At 43.0% G+C, this 22,699-nt stretch overlaps 1 protein-coding gene across 1 annotated transcript in view; it reads left to right on the top strand.

Moving 5' to 3' along the window:
- The window catches only part of ARFGEF2 (ADP ribosylation factor guanine nucleotide exchange factor 2), a 2,483,667-nt gene that overhangs the window by 1,445,134 nt on the left and 1,015,834 nt on the right, over positions 1-22,699 (top strand). Inside the window, exon 19 of the mRNA XM_044089932.1 lies at positions 11,730-11,881. Within this exon, the coding sequence (XP_043945867.1) occupies positions 11,730-11,881 (152 nt within the window). The remainder of the gene's footprint in view (positions 1-11,729; positions 11,882-22,699) is intronic.

The following is a 22,699-nucleotide window of genomic DNA, read 5'->3' as shown; positions in this document are numbered from 1 at the left end:
TGTCACCTCAGATCTCGTTTGCTACGTTTGTATTCAGACATGGTTCCAGTAGAGCTCTCGAGTTCAAGTTTTTCTTTTATAAGCTATGTGAACTTTTCTTCAAATTCTTACTTGAGTTCTTTCTCTGTTGTTAGTGGGGTTTTTTTTCTGTTTATGACTCTACCCTTGTGTTTTTTCTGGTTTCCTTACTTAAAAAAAAAAAAAACCTACTCATTCCTAATTTGTCCCCTGCCCTTTATTCTGCATGTGTGTGTCAGTATCTCTCTCTGTTTTAGGTATTATGGCGGAGAAGGGATTCAAAAAATGTACAAAGTGGAGGCATAAAATGCCCTTTTTAGATGGGCATTCTTTGTGCTTCTATTGATTGGGCCCAGAATACCTAACTGAGGAGTGTGATATATGTGGGGCTTTCAGTTCTCAGGGCCTCACAGAAAGAAAGAACAAATGAATATTAAAAGGTCTGTTGCCCTCTCGCAGGTGTTACAGAGTGATCAGCCTTTGACTTCTAATCATAGGAATCATTCTAAGAGGCCCAGTTCAGCCGAGGTTCTATTTTCCTCAGAGCCGAAGAAAAAGGGCCTGAGATCAGATCTGACCTTGCCTGCTACCTCAAAGGTCTGTGATCCGAAGAGAACTCTATCAACGGAGCCAAAGAAAAAGTCGACATCTGATTTGAAACCTTCTGATCCGATACATCTGCCATGAACATCTTACTCCCCATCCATTGACCCAGTTCTATCCTGACTAACTTCCCCTTTCCTGGAAAGACATTCCAAGCCTGCCTCTATTATGTCTTTGCATTCCTCCCTTAGCTTTACTGAAGCAGATGTGGTGAAGATGGTGAGAGAACTGGTCACCTAGCAGATTCAGAAGGGCACACTGCTAGTCCTGACCCCATCGGATCCGGGACTTCCAGTTTCCACTCTTCCTCTGACTAATCCTTTATTTTCAGAGTTATTGGATCTGAGCATTCTGGGTCCATCTGGGTCGGATTCGAGGAGGTTGGTCTCTCCGGATCCCCCAATGACATTGAGTTCCTACACTCCAATATGTTAGGATCCAGAGGGCTCCCAGAGCCGAAGCGTCCACATCAGATCGGGGGGGGGGGGGGGTTGGATTGACTCTGATGTTTTCAGAGCTTTCTGGCTCTCGCTCAGAGCTTCTGCACTGGACATTTTGGTTCTGGCTTCCTCCTCAGGCAGCCAACCTGTTGGAGGTGGAGGACCGAGAAATAGAGACCCTTGTCTTCTGCTGCATTGCTTTCCTCCTCCCCAGAGAGGTTCACTTTCGAGGTGGTACAGAGTGTCTTCTCTGAACCATGAGGTCAGATTGGTCCTTCCCCCTTGGATCCTCCCCTGTCCACCAAGCTGTGTGTGCCATGTGACCCTCACCATTCAGCACCACAGGGACATCCAGCCTAGGGCTTCCAATCTACCCAGTCTGGGATCCCTAGCTCTTTGGATAATTCTCTGGACCATCTCACTGAAGAAGTCCCTCAGAAGAGACTATGTAAGAGAAAGCACCTGGACTCACCTGAAGAGTCTCTTACCACTGATACTGAGTTTGATAAAGGAGAGGGGTTCCCCTACCCGCCACCCAAAGATGTCTCCTTTGGAGACGTCCTTGAGTTCCAGAAGCAAAAGGGTGGATCTGCCCACAACCCTTCCCGTGAGGAGTGTGTATATGTGGAAGCTTTTGGTGGTGCTGCCCCATCTTCCTCCTGGGTGACTCCGCCTCCGAACAAGTTAGTAGATTTGATTTGTCAGACAGCATGGAAAGAGACGGATTTGGTCGAGCATGTTAAGAAGAGACCTGACAAAATTGTGGCACCCCTGGTAGAAAGACATTATTTGGGGTAAGGGCATACCCATTGATGCCATGGTTGTGGCAGTGGCCACTAAGAAAGAACTCTCTGAGGAGAGTTCAGCTGTCCATCCTCTCAACAGATGCTGGTCGAGGGGCAGACTTGGGAAATGAGTCTACACTTCAGCGACTTCTGCTACCCGTTCACTGAACTATCTGGCCCGTTTTATGAGGCAGCAAGGGACTTAGTCAAGAAACTTTCCAGCACGTTGGCAAGGATCACTACTGAGGAGGTTCAGACTTCTTTGACCCCCCCTCAGCTGACTATCTTACAATCTGTAGTAAATTCGTCCATGCAGCTTTTATCCCGTGTGAAAAAGGGTGCTGCATGGGCAAGCAGGTTCACAGTTAGGCATGAGGAGACCAGCTTGGGTGTGCCTATGTGGCATTGTGGAGCCTTTTAAGTCTTCATTCATCACCGCTCAGTTTGACGGATCTTCGCTGTTTGGCCCCACAGTAAAAGAGACACTTTCTAGGTGTGATAAAGATGGGAAGATGCTGTCTGCCATTGGAGTACATTGTTAGAGCCCCCCCACACGCACACAAACCTTTTTAAGGAATCAGTGAAGTGTTCATAAGATGTGGTTTAGAAAGTCTTGGGGCCCCTTCCCTGACAAACGTGAAGCCGGCTGTTTCAGAGGCAGAGGAGGAAATGGCAATAATTGAAGACACTAGTAATCCAAACCAAAGAGACACCAAGGATCCACAGGCACTAAGCGTTTTAATGATAGACAGGAACCAGCACGAACATATAACAATGTGAAAGCACACCAAATACAATAAACGTTTCATAAAATCTCGTTTTCGTCACCAACTTCTTCAGATAGCAATTAGTCTTCCATCAATCCCCTAAACTTATAGGGCTAGCAATTAGTTGTCATCCAATGAAATTTGAATTCAGTTAAATGAATATTTAAAGGTTTATACATTGCAAATGTGTGCACAATGAATGTAAGAGATATAGGATGAAAGTAAATGTTAATGCTTTTAAAAAGGTTGGCTGCAATTTAATCTTAAAACATTAAGTATATGTAAAAGTTGTATAAATATAATGAAATATAAAGTTAAATATAATGAAATATAAAATTAGCACACATACTTTAAAATTGTAGTACACATACACCCTATAGTGGTTTGTGTTGGTATATGCCTGTCAGCATTATAAATCCATATAAGAAAAGAAGTTTGAAAATAGTTTAAAACGATCTCAATTGAGTTTAAAAAAATAAATAAGTAACTCTTATAATAATTTTAAATGCAACCAAAAGATAGATGTGATTTTTCTTCATAGCTTAGCAGATCTTAATTTGAGTACTGGACCCAGGGAAATCATGTCATTCAGACCTGGGAACCTAGTGACTTCTGACACCCATGAGCCAATCAATGGCAACGCTGCTATTGTCGCTACCACCTCCAGGGAACCAGGAAGCAGGGAAGCGAACGCTTCACAAAGATAGAAGGGTACTTGTTTCAGAAAGTAATAAACGAGCGAGCGAAACAAACAACGGGCTAACCAACACTAGTTTTGAAGGTTTGCCTAGGATATTTATTACTAGCGACAACGAGGGGGATTCTCCTAAAGAAGCAAGGAGTACTACGAACGTTGGTATTAACCAGAGGACAATTAACACTAATACAAATATTACAGGTACTAAGAAACAATTTTCTGATATATTTAATGCTAAATTTGACTTTAAAAACAAAGTGCCTGTGTCTGCCAATAATGGGACTTACAGTAATATGTTGGATGACTTGGATTTTTTTCTACACAAATTCAAAATGTTAGAAATGGACAATGCATATTTGAAACACTGCCTGTCATTAAACATAGTACCTAAAGGACTGAGAATATGTAAATATCCTAACAATGTCATTGAAGGTAGTGATTTTCACTGTGACTTATTAACTGCTTTTGATAAATGTGGAATGGAGGTTATGAGAGCAATTATAAAAAACAATGAGATGGAAATGGACAGGTTGCATGTTAAAATAGAACATATTAATAATGGCATTACAGGTGACTTGGTTTTCACAATAGAAGATGAAAAAGCGAAATATTTCAAACTATTAAAGAATATAGAGATTAAATGCACGGAGGTGCAGAATAGGAAATTCAACAAGATAGAAAGGGATCTTAATGAATATAAAACTAAACGCACTATCCAAGACCTAAATGCAGAGGTAGAAAAAACACTGGGGGTTACAACTGTCAAAATTTTGAACCCAAGGGTAATGAAGATGTGTTTTTTGTAGATGAAAATTTTGACACAGAATTCCCGCCTCTGAGAAGGTCTGAAAGGCTTAGATCAAAAAACGGTATTGAATACTATTCAAAAAACTACAAGGGCAACCAGTGGAGACCTCAAACGAGGAATCCAGTAAAATGGACTTAACTGACAATATAGTCAATATGGGACACAAGTAGACATAGAAGGATTTTAGTATTTACAACTATTCTAGTTATCCTATAACTAACACTACTTTTGACTTATTTTCTAAAGGGTTTGGTTTCATACCTGTACAGAAAACTAACATTTTCAACTTACTAGTGGACCTTAAACTATTCCTTAGGAAGAAGAATTTACAACTTATGTTTAATGGTAAAACTAACCAAAATAATAAGAATAGTTTAAGACGAAAGAGTACCTTTAATCCCCCATTACATCCCCAACTAAAAAATTTTGAAAGAACATTGGAAAACACACTAAGATCATCACTAAAACAAAACTACGTGAAACACAACCTGACACTACCAGAAAAAAACTATGTTGGGAGAAATATGTAATGATAAAAACCTTAGAGTTATGAAACCTGACAAGGGTGGGGGAGTGGTATTCATGGAACACATTATATATGAAGGTAAAATGATGGAAATTTTAAATAATTCAGAGAAATATGCTAGAACCTCCATAAATGAGATCAATATAGCATATAAGAAGATTCATATGCTTCTCAATGACTTATTTATGGAAGGTTCGATTGATTTAGATACCTTTAGATACTTGAAAGTGGAAAAACCCAGAGTACCACCTATTTTCGGAATTCCAAAAATACATAAAGACATAAATGATCCACCTTTGACAGCAATAGTATCAGCCGAGGGTTCTGTAACTGCACCTCTTGCCAAATATGTGGACCTAAAGTTAAGGAGCTGGTTACCAACAACCAGAATATTTTAAAGGACTCTTGGGATTTATTAGGGAAGTTAGATCATTCACTATGCTCTAATGAATTATCCTTTGGTACTTTGGACGTTATAGATCTTTTTACAAGTATACCCCACGACATTGGGTTAGAATGGTTCGAGGAAATGTTGGTAGAATACCAAGCTTTAACACACAATGAATTTAGAACTGTATTGGTACTTATGGAAATAGTGTTGAAGTACAACCTCATATTTTTTGAAGGGGAATACTTCAAACAAGTGAGAGGTGTGGCTATGGGTGCACCTTGCGCTCCTACATATGCTAATATCATCATGGCTTATTGGGAAAACCACTTTTTGCTAAATTCCATATATAAAGACCATTGGTTGCTTTATGGTAGATTTCTGGATGACCTGTGTTTTTTGTGGAAGGGTGACCAAACGTCTTTTGTAAATTTGGTCAAATACCTCAACAACATCACAATTTTTTTAAGTTTCACATATACATTTGAAAATCATATATTAAACTACCTGGATATAACCATCACTAAAAATAGAAACCAATTTGTTGCAAAAGTATACAGAAAAGATACATTTTCTAATTCCTACTTGCACTACACTAGTTCCCACCCCACTTCCAAAAAAGGGGGGTGATTAAGGGGACAGTTGGTTCGTATAAGTAGGATGACCTCTGACAATGAGTGGTTTAACAAAGAATGTGAAAGGTTAAAAGAACAATTTTTGAATAGGGGTTACCCTGGTAGTTTCTTTGATGAAATTCACAAGGAAGTAATACATGGTAGGAACACCAGGTTTGCCCCAATTATAGGTACTGTGCTAAAACAAACAGCAATGCCTTGTAAAGTGAATTCAACAGACACGTACAGTGGAGGTATTATAACAACATACGATGGCCAGTCTGGCCTGATAAGGAAAATAATAGATAAAGAGTGGGGAAATTTTGCCAAAATATCTGACCTCAACCACATTTTTGATGACAATTTAAAATAGGTTTACCTTAAAGGTAAAACCATAAAAAACCTAATAGAGAAGGGTTCAAAGAAATTTGATACCAATAGGCTTTCAAATAAAAGAGGGCTGTTCAAATGTGGAACATGTAATTTTTGCACTCATTTAAAAACTGGTGTGAGTTACTACCTAGAGGCAAGGAAAAAGAAACTTTACTTGAATACATTTGTAAATTGTAATACAAAAGGAATTATATATTTATCGATATGTAAAGAATGTGGGTCTTTTTATATTGGTAAAAGTGAAAGAAAGTTGAAACAAAGGATCTATGAACACCTTTACGATACCAGGACCAAGAAGGACAGTAATGCATTGTACAAACACACTTGTATTTGTACAAAAGCAAAATACCATTTTTTTGTTAGTGTTGGAAAGTGACCCTAGGGGAGGAATGTGGGAGACACGGGTTGAATACAGGGAATTGTTTTGGCAAATTGTACTAGAATCCACTAGGTTCCCAGGTCTGAATGACATGATTTCCCTGGGTCCAGTACTCAAATTAAGATCTGCTAAGCTATGAAGTAAAATCACATCTATCTCTTGGTTGTATTTAAAATTATTATAAGAGTTACTTATTTATTTATTTTTTTAAACTCAATTGAAATAGTTTTAAACTATTTTCAAACTTCTTTTCTTATATGGATTTGTAATGCTGACAGGCATATACCAACACAAACCACTAGAGGGTGTATGTGTACTACAAATTTAAAGTATGTGTGCTAATTTTATATTTCATTATGTTTAACTTTATATTTCATTATATTTGTACAACTTTTATTTATAGTTAATGTTTTAAGATTAAATTGCAGCCAACCTTTTTAAAAGCATTAACATTTACTATCATCCTATATCTCTTACATTCATTGTGCACACATTTGCAATGTATAAACCTTTAAATATTCACTTAACTGAATTCAAATTTCATTGGATGACAACTAATTGCTAGCCATATAAGTTTAGGGGATTGATGGAAGACTAATTGCTATCTGAAGAAGTTAGTGACGAAAACGAGATTTTATGAAACGTTTATTGTATTTGGTGTGCTTTCACATTGTTATATGTTCGTGCTGGTTCCCGTCTATCATTAAAACGCTTAGTGCCTGTGATTCCTTGGTGTCTCTTTGGTTTGGATTGCTAGTTTGCTTTTGGGCACCAACCGTTTTTTCATAATAATTGAAGACACCCATGAGGCAGAGGAAGCCTGCAAAATAATGGGTCCAAAAGATACTTTCTTTGATAGACCCTGTCAGCGCCCCTGATGGGAGGCCCGATTGTTGTCCTCTGGATGCAGTTGGGGGACATTTTTGTCTGCAACAAACATCCTGGCTAAATTTAATGGGACGATACTTGGATGCAGAGAATTACTACTAGAGGTTATTGTATACCTTTCTCCTTCCTGCCACCATTATCAAACAAGCTCCTGGATGTTGCACCTAATCAGTGGGAAGCGGCAACTATACAAATGCAACAGTAAAAAACACAAACCACCACGATTCTCCACGTTTCAGGCTCACAAGCAAACAATTCCAAATACACAAGTGAACCCAAAAACAGCAGACTGCTCAAGTTCTGCAAATCTCTTTATTCACAAAAGTATAACCTATGAAAGTACTCATACCTTTGTGAATAAAGAGATTTGAAGAACTGGAGCAGTCTGCCATTTTGGAATTGTATACAAATGCAACAGTTGCTAGAAAAAAGTCTCATCCAAGAGGTTCCACCAGACCAGATAGGATCCGGCACTTACTCAAGATTCTTTTTAGTTCCAAAGAAAACAGGGGACTGGAGACCGATTTTGGTTTTCAGCATGCTAAACAAGTCAGTCATGCAAACCAAGTTGTGGATAGTTACGCTACAGTCCATTCTACCCTTTCTGGTAAAGGATGGTTGGCTGTGCTCGGTAGACTTCCAGGACACATACTATCATATAAAGATGAACAGACTGTCCAGGAGGTACCTTCACTTCCAAGTGCGAGCCAGCCACTTCCAGTTCAGAGCATTACCCTTTGGTCTCACCTTGACCCCCAGGGTGTTTACCAAATGCATGGGAGTGGCAGCGGCTCACTTGAGACTGCAGGGAATCCAGATGTTCCCTTATCTGAATGAGTAGCTCATTACTGCCCCAACCAAGCATCAACTTGTACGAGCAACAGATCAGGTGTTAGTGACTTGTTTGACCCTGGGAATCACCATAACTCATCAAAGTCACAACTACAACGCACTCAAAGGCTAGAATTCATTGGCACAGTCAACACATCATCAATGATTGCATCCATTCGTTTACCTCGACTTCACAGCATCAGAAGCCAAACCAGAAAGATCATTTGCAGTTCAAAGATATTTGTCAGGAAAGCGTTACAAGCCCTTGGTTCACTAGCGCCAGCTATTACTGTAGTACCTCTGGTGAGGTACCATATGAGAATTCTACAGTGGATCTTACTAACCCAGTGGTCCTACCTTACTCATCCTATGTCTTCAAGGATAAGGGTAACACAAACTTGCAAGGACTACCTTACATGGTGGATTTAGTCAGATCACCATTAGCAAGGTCGCCTATTCACCCTGCCCCAACCCAAGGCTGCAGTGACTATGGACGCTTCCCAGATAGGGTGGTGGGGCATTATCTGGGAAAGACGGTTCAAGGCACTTGGTCCCCCAAGGATGCCAACTTGCACATAAACATTCTAGTGATGAGAGCAGTGCTGTTAGCTTTGCAAGCATTTCAAGGATCCCTTCCTGTAGGAATGATTGGAGTTCAAACGGACAACATGTCAGTAGTTTGGTATATCAGCAAACAAGGAGAAACCAAGTCTTATCCCCTATGTCGAGAAGCCCTCAGTGTGCGCCAATAGGTAGCCTCTAATTGCTTTGTGGTAGAGATGCACATTCCGGGGAAGTCCAACATGATACCTGACAAACTCAGCAGGTCCATTATGCTACCTCACAAGTGGTCCCTCAGCCATCAAGTAGTTGAAATTATTTTTCATCGGTGGGGCCAACCCTGCTGCATCCTATTTGCATCTCCCTTGAACAACAAATGCAGCAGCTTCTTTGCCCTAATCCCCACAAGTAGAGGAATCACCAAGGGACACTCTCCTACACGATTGACACCCCAGTCAGTTATACGTGTATCCCTCAATCCTCTCAATTCCCAAGTTTTTACAGAAAACATCCAGATTGAAGACCAGGGTAATCCCCATTGCTCCTTACTGACCTTGACAAGTGTAGTTCCCATTCCTGTGGCCTCACTTCCTATGGATTGTGGATCCAACTCCAGACCTTTTTGTCTCATCTTACAGGATTGTCCCATCTGGATCTGATAAATCTCAAACTAACCACATAGTTTCCCCAGTTACAATGATAGCTAGGCAATCTATGCTGCCTTTCCCAGTCTGCTCCATTCTGTTATCCCATAAACCGCCTGTTCTCTGGGCTGAACAAAATGATATAGAACCCTATACAGCTCCCTCATATGCAGTCCCTAGCAGAGTTGTTTAATAAAGGAGACATGCAGCTACCATTAAGGTACCATTGGCAGCAACTTCAAATTTCCATGTAGGAGGTTAGAATTCTTCCTTAGCCTCAGTAAAAATTTGTAAAGTATTGCTAAAAGGTACACTGCTACTGAGACCTCCCTTGAAAGATCCTATTTCCCCTTGGGACCTACATTTAGTTCTCCAAGCTGTAACTCACACCCCCCACCCCCTTTGAACTAGCAGCGAAATGTGACTTGAAGCTTCTTTCTTGGAATACTGCCTTTCTAATAGCTGTAACTTCAGCCAGAAGAGTTTCAGAAATTCAAGGGTTGTCCTCAAAACCCCCTTACCTCATTTTTCATAAGGATAGAATTTCTTTACATACCAATACTTCCTTTCTACGCAAGTGTCAGAATCCAGTATTAATCAGGCCATCAACCTTCTAGTATTTTTCACACACTACAGTAACAAAGGAGAATTCCTTCTCCAAACATTGGATGTCCATAGTGAATTATGCTACTATTTACATCGGACTAAAGATTTCAGCAAGTCAGATCAGCTTTTTATCTGCTTTGCACACCATAGATTGGATCAGCCTGTTAAAAAGGTGACAGTAGCCAAATGGATAACAGAATGCATTACCTTGGTTTATACAAAATTGAATGCTGTACTACAAAAAAACAGTAAAGGCCCATTCTACTACGTCTGTAGTGACATCCTTGGTTTTCCAATCCAGGGCTTCTATGGACAGCATTTGTGCAGCCGCTACGTGGTCAAATCCGCACACCTTTGTCAATCACTACAAATTGGATATGGTCTCAAGGAGCAGATCTACATTTGGCTTGACTGTTCTCTGGCATGTCCCCTTCCTTAGGATCCAGTCGGGGCAAAGGCAGCTTTGAACTCTATCCCATTTGTTGAGGATGAATGAAAACTGACAGCATTAGATAAAGAAGTTATGTACTTACCATAACTTTTCATCTATGCGGTCTATTTTAATTCAGCCTCAACTCCTCTCCAACCCCCAGCCATTTTATTTTATTGATGCCCTTCCTCGGCAGGGCATACATGAGGACATAGTGTATGGGTCTTGATATCGAAGTCGAGCTCTGTAACGCATGTTTTGGTTAATATATTTTTCTAAATAGATGATAACTCAAGTTCTGCATGTGTGAATGCAGATATATATATATATATATATATATCTACCTGTATTCTGGTCTAAGGGCGGCCACAGTGCTGCAGTGGTTAGCGTCATGTCAAAGCAAGGAGTTCGTTCTCCAGTTCGATTCTCGGCTGGGTTGCCTTCTGTGTGGAGTCTATATGTCCTCCCTGTGATTGTGTGAGTTTCCTCCCACATTCCAAAGACATGCTGTAGGTGGATTGGACATTCTAAATTGGCCATAGGTGCAAATGTGTGTGCAAGTGAGTGGTATGGATGAAATACCACTGCAGGGCTAGCCACCTGGTGGTGTAAACCTTGGCTGGAGATGATTTTCACTGTTGCAGTGACACCCAGACCCCATGTGCAAAATGGAAAAAGGGGTTGAGGATGGATTCATTCTGGGCTATCAGAGTCTCCAAAGCTATAGTTATAATTTGAGGTGACAGTGCAGCAGTGCATTATGGGTACAGGAGAACTTGAGAGCTTGAAGTTTTCCACAAGCTGTAGTAACGTTTGAGTCAGATCCGACCAGGGATCTGAGACCAACTCATTGAGGCTGAATGAAAATAGACAACACAGATGGAACGTTATGATGAGTACATAACATCTTTTTTGGATGCGTCTTTGCTGCACTGAAGGTAAGAATTAGCAATTCAACTCAACTCAGTTTTTTATTATACTGCTTTTTCAAAAACTGCACAGTAAGTTAATTGGGGTGTTGCAGTGAAAATGAGATAAGAGAAAAAGTGTAGCCCATAGTAGTTAAAGGTAATAAATGTAGTTTTAAAATGTTAAATAAACAATAGATGTAAATGTCTGAGGCACTAATGTAGTTAAAAACTGAAATCAAAACTGAAAGTAATGATAATAATTATACATATGCAGATGTACAAAATAATTGCACTGCTGAAAAAGTTCATAGATGCCTAGATGTGAATCTTGAAACTTTTTTTTTTTTTTTTTTTTTATACTTAATGAGACTATTTTCGGTAGGTTCGTTGTGAACTAAATCAAAGCATTAGAAGTGTGCATTCATTTTCTTCCCTTGTAGTTCTTGCTAGTGAGAAACAGAGGAGACTGCTGTACAACCTGGAGATGGAACAGATGGCTAAAACTGCTAAAGCCTTAATGGAAGCTGTAAGCCATGCACAGGCACCCTTTACTAGTGCCACTCATTTGGAACATGTACGGCCAATGTTTAAGGTATGTTCTGAAAAGAGGTATTATGCATGTTTTTAGTTTGTGATCATAAAAGCAAATTACCTTTTCATTTTACAAATGTTATATGCTGTTTGATGTCATTTTCACATACTTCCTCCTTGTATTCCATCTAAAAAGAAGTAAGCACATATGTTTGTGCTGCATTAACTTTAGCAAGCAACAAATTGCTGCTGTGGTAACTGTGACAAGAAGCTGTGTAGGGGGAGCATGTCAGGTCCCAGAAGGTAATTTTGTTTAACATGAGTGAAGTATGTTTGCCAAAACTTTTTTAATCAACAGTGGACTTTGTCTGTTTCTCCACTGTTATGCATCCTCAAAGTTGGCATATATAAGTTTGAGGAGGATTGGGGGGGGGGGGTGCATGGGAGCTTGTCCCCTACAAAACAGACGGTTTTGTTGGATGCTTGCTGCAGGTAGTTTTGGCCAATATTTTTCAATTTTTTTACATTCACTGAAACAAAGTTTGGCAAATCAGCATGAATCCTATGTGGAGATGCTGTTGAATTCATATTATTGAACCATTTGTAAAATAAAACACAACCTGTAAATGAAGCACAATTGCATGAAATCATCTAATGTCAATAGATTTTTAAATGCTGTGTATAGGTACAGGTATTTTATAATAATTAACCAAATGTATGTATTCCCATGTATTTCACATTCCATGTTAAACTTTTCTAAAATACTCCATTGAACATTTTGCAGCAGAGTTTGAGTATAAAGTTTCTTAATATTTGTCACATAGCAAGAATAGCTTGTTAGACCAGATTTTAAGTAGCAGAATTCACGTTAATACACTATTTAATACAATACCTTATTTTTTTTTTAGAGGTTTTTCTTTCTTTGTAGTATTTGTGCCCCCCTCTCAGCCTGCTGACTGTCAAGCCATCCCTGGTCTGACACTTTCATTTAATGTTCATTGTTAATCACATTTGCAGTAGACTAAGCTACAGGGAATGTATCCTGCCAGGGATCAGATATCCAGACAGCTTCCAAAGGTCTAGGGCACCTTCCATGTGCCAGTGTAACCATTAGAGCTTGTACAAGCCAGTATAGAAACAGATGTGTGGGCACCAAAACTCAGATCCGCTCCGACGTCTTAGGTTTGGCAGGTGGCTAGTATCACAAAAATAGAGAGGTAAATACTCCATAAGTTAATACCTTCCATTTGTTTGTGAAAAAAGTGTATTTTTATGAGAATTTATTTCTAGGAGAAAGGGGATGTGTTTGTTTGGGCAGCAAATGCCATACAAAGATCAACACACATCTTGTCTGTTCTGTCTTGGATAAAAAACAGTACTCAGGATTGTTTCATTGGTCCATCTGTTACCCATAAGATGTTACGAAGCAGACATAGTACTCTCTTAATTCATTTAGAGAACCAAAAATTGAAATCACTGACCAGCATTATTGTGGGCCATGGTTCTGGCTGCTTTAATGTTCTCCCTGCATTCCTGAAGAAAAGAAAATCAATTTTTTTTCAGGGAGGCTTTGGTTTCTACTCCAGCTTTTTTGCCTCAGCCTTTGGATTACTCTGCTGTAGCTATTTCAGAGCCCACTGATCATCCTCCATTTCCTTTCAACTCCTCTGGCATTGCTTCTTGCAAAGTCACTAAGAGATGGGAGGTTGGAACCTCCTCTGTGGCCATTTATACATGTGCTTCAAGCAGGGGAGAGACACATTTGAAAGCAGTAGAGGAAAGAAATGATATTCCATTTCTGGGCTGCACGGAGGAGTCTGATTCCCTGGAGGAGAGGTGACAGAATGTCTGAGTTATCCTTTTCAGAAGACATTGCTAGGAAAAGGAAGACCGAACTAACACACACATCTGCTGCAGTGTCCCCGTCACCTAAGGGATCTAAGGATGATTGGCTAGTGTTTGTTAAGGTTTTTCAGTCATTACAATCTGTTATTTCCCTGCTTTCTAAAACAAAAAGGTCTCCCTCTTCATCAGATTCTGAATCAAGTTGTGATGCAGAAGAAAACAGGATTAGATTATACTTCCAAATAGATTATACTTCCGAAGGTAAACACTTGCACCACACCACACTCATCACATAGTCCCTCAAAACCTACACCACCAAAACACACACATAGCAACACAAAACACAAACCTACATTCGCGGAGGCTCTCAATAAAAATCTCTTCAAGCAACAGAGACCTCCAAAGCAGAAACACATGCAACCTCCACCTCCCAACACACCCCAAATGACACATAGCCCGCAAATTTAGTGTGCCACTCAACCACAGCCCATAAGGCATAACAATGTACCCAACAGTCTAGTCATAGGTGACTCTATAATCAGGCACACTGAAGTTCCACTCATCGGCTAAACAAGGAGAAAGTTGCTGTCAGCTGCCAGGATCCGCCACATAACGCACGCACTCAGGTCACTCCACAACAAGTACCAATATGACTCTGTCATTGCCCATGTTGGTGTGAATGACCTGAAACGTACCTCCATGAAAAGAGACATGGAGGAGCTCTCCGATCTTGTAGCCCAGGCAGGTATGACCCTAGCCCTGAGTAGCATCCTGCCATCACCCAGAATAATACCACAGTACAAGGACAAAATGATTGACTTCAACAATTGGCTAAGCTTCTGGTATCATTCTAAGGGGATCCAGTATCTGCCTGCCTGGGACGCCATGATCGACGGACCAAGATGCTTTGCCAGAGATGGCCTGCACTTGTCGCCCTTGGGATTCCGGATGCTGGCTAAGGCTCTTGCCACCCCTATAGTGCCTTTTTTAGGCAAGGTTCAAATGACAAATTCACCACCATAACAGGTACAAGCAAGCAAAATCTGAGGGTAATGCTACTCAATGCTAGAAGTCTAAACCTCAAAATGCATTCACTCGCGGTACTCCTTAAAATGGAAAACATCGACATCTGTGCAGTGACAGAGACCTCGTTCAAGGCTCCAGAGAGCACCCCTGCAATACCAGGCTATAATTCATACCACACCTTTCGGCCACCTAACCTTGACCAAAACACTAAAGGTGAAGGCATGTCCATATTCATTAAGGATATCCACACCTCCAGACTAGTTGCTCAGCATAATGCAGCCGAGATTATTCAAGTGCAATTGACTCTGAGCAAGACCGCAATCCAAATTGTAACTTGCTACAGATTCTCCACCATGCCCCAGGATTCTCACTCCTCATTTCTTGATACACTGGAAAATATTAGGGTACAACCCAACACCCTAATAATGTGTGATTTCAACTACCCCACCATTAACTGGGAAAACTACTCATGTACCAACTCTTTTGGTCAAAGTTTTCTGGAATTCATAAATTTCAACACCTTTGATCAGCTTATCCACACCCCCACCAGGGGCAGCAATATCCTAGACCTGGTCATTACCAGCATGGGTGACCGGTGTTCCACACCAGAGGTCAATTCCTCGTTGGTCAAATCAGACCAGAAGCTAATCAGCCTAGACATTCACATCCCGCCCCCAACCCCCATTAGGGAAACCACCGTAAAAAAAGAAGTGGCAAGCTTCACGACACCCATGCAGACGGACAATAGAGGTACGACTGCTGAATCCTACACAAATGCACTTTATAAACACTTAAACAAGTGCATGGATCGTGCTATCCCTAACAGAACCAAGATGCTATCCTCCAAAAAAAGGAAGCCAATGTGGTGGTCCCCTGCCATAAACAAACTCTACAACAGAAGAACGAAACTGTTGCAAAAAAGAGTAAAATCCCATGACTGGAAAAACTTCCTGGTTAGCTTCAGTAAGAAGCTGAGACCCCTCATAAAATCCTCCAAAGCTAGTTATGAAAACAAAATCGCCACTGATTCTAAAGACAACCACAAAGCATTCTATAGCTATGTCAGGAATCTCAATGGCAACACTCACATCTGCTGTGAGTTACAGCACAATGGCACTAAATATACAGAACCAATTGATATTGCCAACATCCTGGCAGATAGATTCACTGCTAACTTCCCCCCCTCACCCCCTAAAGGGCCCATCTCTATACCGGGCGAATGCAGAGTTCCTGTAATCACAGCTGCACAGGTAAAAAAACACACTCTCCAAAGCCAAGAACACAGCATCCATGGGACCTGACAACATCCCAGGCTACGTTCTACATGAACTACAGAATGAACTGGCACCCCACCTAAGCACCATGTTCAATCATATCATCACCTCAGGCTTTGTGCCCACTGAATGGCGCACAACGACGGATGTTATGTGATCCTATCTCGCCTACATTCTGTACTGATGGGCTCGGAGCTGATCCCTCGGCTCCGACTCGGCACGCTATGCTATAGAGCGAAGCCTCTTATTGGCTGAGCTATTCTCTATCCCAGGATGCACCACCACTAATCCCCCAGATCTCGTTTGCCGCTTACAAGCTAGGACGTGGTCTCAAACTTGGCTGAGCTAAGTACTGTTTTTTCTAAAGTTTCCCGTCAGGAAATTCCTTCTTCTTACCCAAAAGCTGTTTTAACAGCTATTGTTGTTGTACGACTGTGTTTTGGTACTTTTCTTGTGGTAAATTGTGTGTTTGTTTAAGGGAAAGGTTTCCCGTTTAAGTTAGAGGGGCCTTCCCCTATTCTTCAGCTAGTTTCTCTATTTTTTCAAGGAGGTCAAGTACCTGTTTAAGTTAGAGGGTCTTGGCCCTCCTTTTTAGTGTTTTCTGACATTGTACTGTATTGTTTAAAAAAAAAAAAAAAAAAAAGTTAAAAGTTAAATTTTTTGTATTGTGGTAGGCTTCTTTCCACTGTTTTCGTGTTTTTTGATAGGCATTATGTCAAAAGAACATAGACCCTCAGGGTTCAAAAAGTGCATGAGGTGCGGTTATAAGATGTCTATAACTGATGACCACTCCTCGTGCGTATATTGTTTAGGCGACAAGCACCTACAGGAGTCCTGTAGCGTGTGTCACGCCTTTTCATCTAGAGTCCTCCAAGAGAGGAAGAATAAATTAATACTGAAAGGGCTGATTAAACCCTCCTTCGAGGAGGCCTTATCTTCCTCATCCTCTCCTACCAAGAAGAAGAAAGCGTCGGCTCCGACCAGCCCGTCGGAACCAACTGCTAAGAAACCTAGGCAGGCTTCTCCATCGGCTCCACGGACTTCGGAGCCGAGGGCGGAACGGTCTGCCTCGATGCCTCCAGTCTAGACTCCTCTGGTTTCGGAGCCGAGGACTGGGGCGTCGAGAGGCGGGTCACCTTCATCGGCTCCACTGATTTTGGAGCCGATGAGGGTTGCCGGCTCAGACTCTTCCCCTTCGGCGCCGAAGCCCTCCTCGGCACTGAGGGAAATTGTTTTGGGATCTCCCTCAGAACCGATATTGGTCGAGTCCATTCGGAGCCGGTCCCCCAGTCCTTTGGAGCCGATGGAGAAGTCGGTTCGGACCCGATTGGTTTCATCTAGATCCTTCAAGATGTCTGATTCGGACATCGACAGGGTGCTCGTGAGACTTTTCCAGTCTCCTGTGTTCCAAAAGTTAGTTTCGGCTCCAGCCCATTCGGCTTCGGAGCCGATGGTCCACCCTGTAGTTATGGTTCCTCCTCCAACAGCCTCTGCACCGTTGGAGCCGGTGCTGGTGGAGCCGATGGAGGTTTTCGGGTCGGCCCCGACCCTTACTCCAACCCCGGCTCTCGAGTCTGAGTTCGGTACGCGGACCTCCTCTGTCGGCCCCGGGGGGACACTTCGGGACTGATGTTTTCGGTCCCAAGCCTTCCTCTCGGTGCGTTGGCTGCGGGGGTACCATCTACTGTTGTGGCCACGGGGGTTGGACCTTCCCAGGATTCTGGTGGTCCGGCCTTCAGGGCCATGAGGAGTGCGTTAGCCAAATCTTCTTTGGCTACCTGCACGGTTTCTCCAGCACCTTCCCTGCATACAGAGACTGGGTCTTTGGCAGTCCCCCTGTCCTTAAACAGCGGAGCCCCAGGGCCTGAGGTCACCTCCACTGGGGGTCCCCCCCCCTCCTGGAGGTCCCTCTGAAACTTCTTTGGAGGAACCCCAAGGAAAAGATCGTGCAAGAGGAAGCACGTTGACTCCCCCGATGAGTCTCTCACATCAGACACTGATCTTGATGATGCAGAGGGGTCCCTAAGTCGTCCTCAGATGATGTCTCCTTTTCAGACATCCTGGAAGCCCTCAAACAACGAGGCGGCTGGCATTCCAAACCCCTTCTGCTGATGAGTCGGTGTTCCTTAAGGCCTTCGGGGCTCAGCCCTCCGCCTCCTGGGTGTCTCCGCCCTTCGACGAGCTCCTAGATTTGATCTGTCGAGAGTGGGAACACCCAGACTCTGTGGAACCGGTGCCTGCTCACCCAAATAAGTTCCTGTCAGCACCCCCAGAGAAGGAGTTTTTGACGAAAGGTGTGGCTGTAGATGCCTTGGTGGTGGCATCTGCTACCCAACAAGATGTAGCAGAGGCTTCGACGTCCGTCCATCCTCCTAATAAGGAGTCTAGGAGCATGGATCGGTACGGTAAGCGCACCCTCAGTTCAGCGGCCTTTACCTTAAGATCCCTGAACTATTTAACGCACTTCACCAGGTTTCAGAGGGATCTGATCAAGGAGCTTTCAGATACCCTCTTGGGTAACCTACCTGAGCAGCTGGCCCAGACGGTTGGCTCTCAGTTGGCTACGCTGTCATCCATATCAAACTCGTCCATGAGGCTCATTTCTTATGCGGCTGAGGGGGCGAGTAGAGCGGCAGGTACAGGTATTGCTCTCGGAGGCAAGCCTGGCTCCGCCTGTGTCATTTCGGAAGCCTTCAAGTCTTCCTTTGCCGACACCTTTGATGGGTCCTCTTTGTTTGGACCCAAGGTAAAGGACACATTGACCGCTGCGAGCAAGAAGGTAAGACTTTGACTGCCGTGGGCATGATTTTCCACTCCCTTCGGCCTTATCCCAAGGCTAAAGAGGAGGGAAAATGTAGTTCCGTAGATCTCAGAAGTCTTATCCCTCACAGCAGGATGATCCCCCTTCTAGAGGCAGAGGAGGGGGAAATTCTTCTGGAAGACGCCGTCCCAGAGGCGGCAGAGGCCCCCGCAACACTGGAGACCGCGAGTCCTTTCGTGGCTCTTCAGCCTTTCACAATCCCTGAGGGATTGCCCGACTGTGCAGCTCCGGAGCCAGTCGGGGGTCGTTTTTCGAGGCACCTAAAAGCCTGGGAAGGTATCACTCAGGACCGATGGGTGCTTCGAATTATCGCCGGAGGTTACGCCATTCCCTTTACTCACTCCCCACCTCCGTCCAAGAAAATCCCGGTCCCGCCACCCAGTCAACGGGATATTGTAGCCTTAGAAGTCTCAAAGCTGCTTCAAAAAGGAGTCATCCAACCGGTCCCTGCAGACCAGATCGGATTAGGGACTTACTCAAGATTCTTTTTGGTGCCAAAAAAGACCGGGGACTTGAGGCCCATTTTGGATCTCAGCATTCTAAATCGTTCAGTCAAAAAGTCCAAGTTCCGAATGGTCACCCTACAATCCATTCTCCCACTGCTGGAGAAAGGTGTTTGGATGTGCTCCATAGATCTCAACGACGCTTATTACCACATCATGGTACATCAGGCATCCAGGAGACATCTGCGCTTCAGCCTAGGAGACAGTCATTTTCAGTTCCGGCATGCCCTTTGGTCTCACCACAGCCCCAGGGTGTTCACCAAATGTTTGGCGGTCGTGACTGCTCACCTGAGAAGTCTAGGATTCCAGGTGTTTCCGTATCTAGACAACTGGCTCCTAACTGCCACCTCCAAGCATCTACTACTGCAGAGCCTACAAGCCACAATATCACTGGGCACTTCCCTTGGAATCACCTTCAATTGGCCAAAGTCTGTGTTGCTGCCATCTCAACGCATAAGATTCATCGGAGTAGAGATAGACTCAAACCAAATGCGGGTCTATCTTCCTACAGAAAGGATACAAACCATACAGGCTCAAGTTCGAGCCTTACTTCTCAGATCCAAAGCCCCAGCCAGAATGGTCCTGCAGCTATTGGGATCTATGTCCGCCACGGTTCTTCTAGTTCCCCTAGCAAGGTTGCACATGAGAATTCTCCAATTCTTTCAACACAGTGGTCCTTTCAGGATCTCCCTCTCAGTCACCTCATATGGATCACGGAAACCTGCAAACGGGACCTTCGCTGGTGGCTGGTGCCCTCCAATCTGGATCATGGACGACCCTTTGTTCCACCTCCTCCTGTGGCCACTTTGACTACGGACGCCTCCCAGATGGGGTGGGGGGCATTCCTGGGCAGGTCAGTCCAAGGCAAATGGCATTTGGAAGAGAGCCTCCTTCATATCAACATTTTAGAAATGAGGGCGATGTTTCTGTCCCTACAAGCCCTTCACGATTACCTCCCTCAGGGCGTAATTGCCATTCACTCCGACAACATGTCAGTAGTCTGGTACCTGAACAAGCAGGGAGGGACCAGATCCTACCCCCTTTGCAGAGAGGCCATGAGAGTTTGGGAATGGGCAGTGTCGACCAAACGATTTCTAGTGGCGACTCATATCCCTGGCAAGTCCAATGTGATAGCCGACAGACTGAGCAGAACTATCCTCTCTCCACGAGTGGTCTCTGAACAATACGGTTGCAACTCAGATTTTCAGCAAATGGGGAATTCCTTGTTGCGACCTCTTCGCAACTCCGCTGAACGCGAAGTGCAAAAAGTTCTTCTCCGTCACCCTGGCTCCCGGGGAGAGCCCTATGGATGCACTAGCCCATCCTTGGCCCACCGGCTTGCTATACGCTTTTCCCCCAGTTCCCCTCCTTCCCAGAGTGATCCAAAAGGCATCTCACTTGGGGAGCAAAATGATCTTAGTTGCTCCTTACTGGCCTCGTCAGGTATGGTTCCCTATCTTCGAAATATGCACTGGACGGTCCATGGTTCCTGGATCAGATCCCAGACCTATTAGTTCATCAGTCGGGACTACTCCACCAATCCCTCCACACCTTGAAATTAACAGCTTGGCTCCTCCTCTTCCGACTATAGTCAGGAATCATTCCTTAGACCCGGAAGTCATACATATCTTATCTTCGCCCACAAGTCTGCCACTAAGAAATTGTATTCTAGCAAATGGAAGAGATTTGCTATTTGGGCTCAACTCCGGGGTCTGGATCCCATCACTATTCCTGTATCGGAAGTCCTGAAATTTCTAACTTCCCTATTCAATCAAGGTTCTTCAGTCTCTACCATCAAGGTTCAATTGGCAGCTATTTCCAATTTTCATGACTCTATAAACCCACCTTTAATGAGCAACAGATTGTGTAAGACCTTCATGAAAGGTGCTGCGCTTTTACGACCTCCGATTTCTCATCCTGCTCCTCCATGGGATCTTGATGTGGTGTTACGTGCCTTAACTTCCTCCCCCTTCGAACTGGCAGCAACATGTGATTTGAAATTTCTATCGTGGAAAACTGCCTTTCTGGTCACGATTACTTCTGCCAGAAGGGTTTCAGAGCTTCAAGCTTTGTCTGTAAAACCTCCGTACCTGGTTTTTCACAAAGATAGAGTATCTCTCAGGCCAAATCCATCCTTTGTCCCTAAAGTTTGTTCTAGTTTTTGTCTACAACAGTCATTAGAACTTCCAGTTTTCTTTCCAAAGTACTCAAAGTGGAATACATATTCCACACATTAGATGTCCACAGGCAATTGCGTTTCTATTTAGATAGGGCCAAACAAACAATGGAAACGGATCAATTGTTTGTGTCCTTTTCGGATAATAAATTGGGCAAAGCCGTCACAAAGGTCACTATTGCCAAATGGATCAGGGACTGTATTAGTCAAGCTTATTCCTCTTCTAATAAAGAGCTTACGACCTCTGTCAAAGCTCACTCTACAAGAGCTATGGCTACTTCAATAGCATTCCATTCTAAGCTTGCCATTAGTGACATTTGTGCTGGTCTTCCCTTCATTTCCCACTACAAATTGGATGTGGCATCTCGGGCGAGCTTCATTTGGTTCCACAGTGCTCAGGAGTGTTTTCCAGTGAGCCACCCAGGATTTAGGTGCTAGGGACGCTGTCCCATCAGTACAGAATGTAGGCGAGATAGGATCACATAACATCTTTTAGTTATGTACTTACCATAACTTTAAATGTTTGGGATCCATCTACATTCAATAACCCACCCTCCTTCCCCCTTCCTTGGAGATCAGAAGAGATCAGAAGGTCCGAATCCTGTTGTTTCATCTTGAAACATCTGGCAATGTTATATAAACAAGTTATGTATGTGTGCATGAATGCGGACAAACAGGAAACTTAGAAAGAAAACAGTACTTAGCTCAGCGAAGAACGTCTTAGCTTTGTAGCTGAGCGGCGAGATCTGGGGGATTAGTGGTGGTGCATCCTGGGATAGAAAATAGCTCAGCCAATAAGAGGCTTCGCTCTATAGCATTGCGTGCCGAGTTGGAGCCGAGGGATCGGCTCCGAGCCCATCAGTACAGAATGTAGGCGAGATGGATCCCAAACATCTAAAGTTATGGTAAGTACATAACTAAAAGTTATATGCTGAGCTTCAAGAATGTAAATACGGTGTACCCCACTGGAAAAGAACAGGATTAACTTGCAAAACTCTAAGAAAATAAGTTGACAAGTAAAGAGTTTTATGATTGTGTTTACCACAGCTAGAAGACAAACTGTCTGCACCTAGAAATTCTTTCTATTGTCTGGAAACAGAAATAATTACAGGTTTCAAATGTAAAAGTATTTAACTATTTTATAACTTCCAGCTCCAGGCCACCTTCTAAGAGATAAGTATTTTTAATACAGGGATGTTAAATAGTTAGTTCCTGTTAACCTGGGAATTAAAGG

Source organism: Protopterus annectens, chromosome 12.part0 (genome assembly GCF_019279795.1).
Source record: "Protopterus annectens isolate FY-2018-M chromosome 12.part0, PAN1.0, whole genome shotgun sequence".
NCBI lineage: Eukaryota > Metazoa > Chordata > Ceratodontiformes > Protopteridae > Protopterus > Protopterus annectens.
This window is presented reverse-complemented; position numbering and strand designations above follow the sequence as displayed.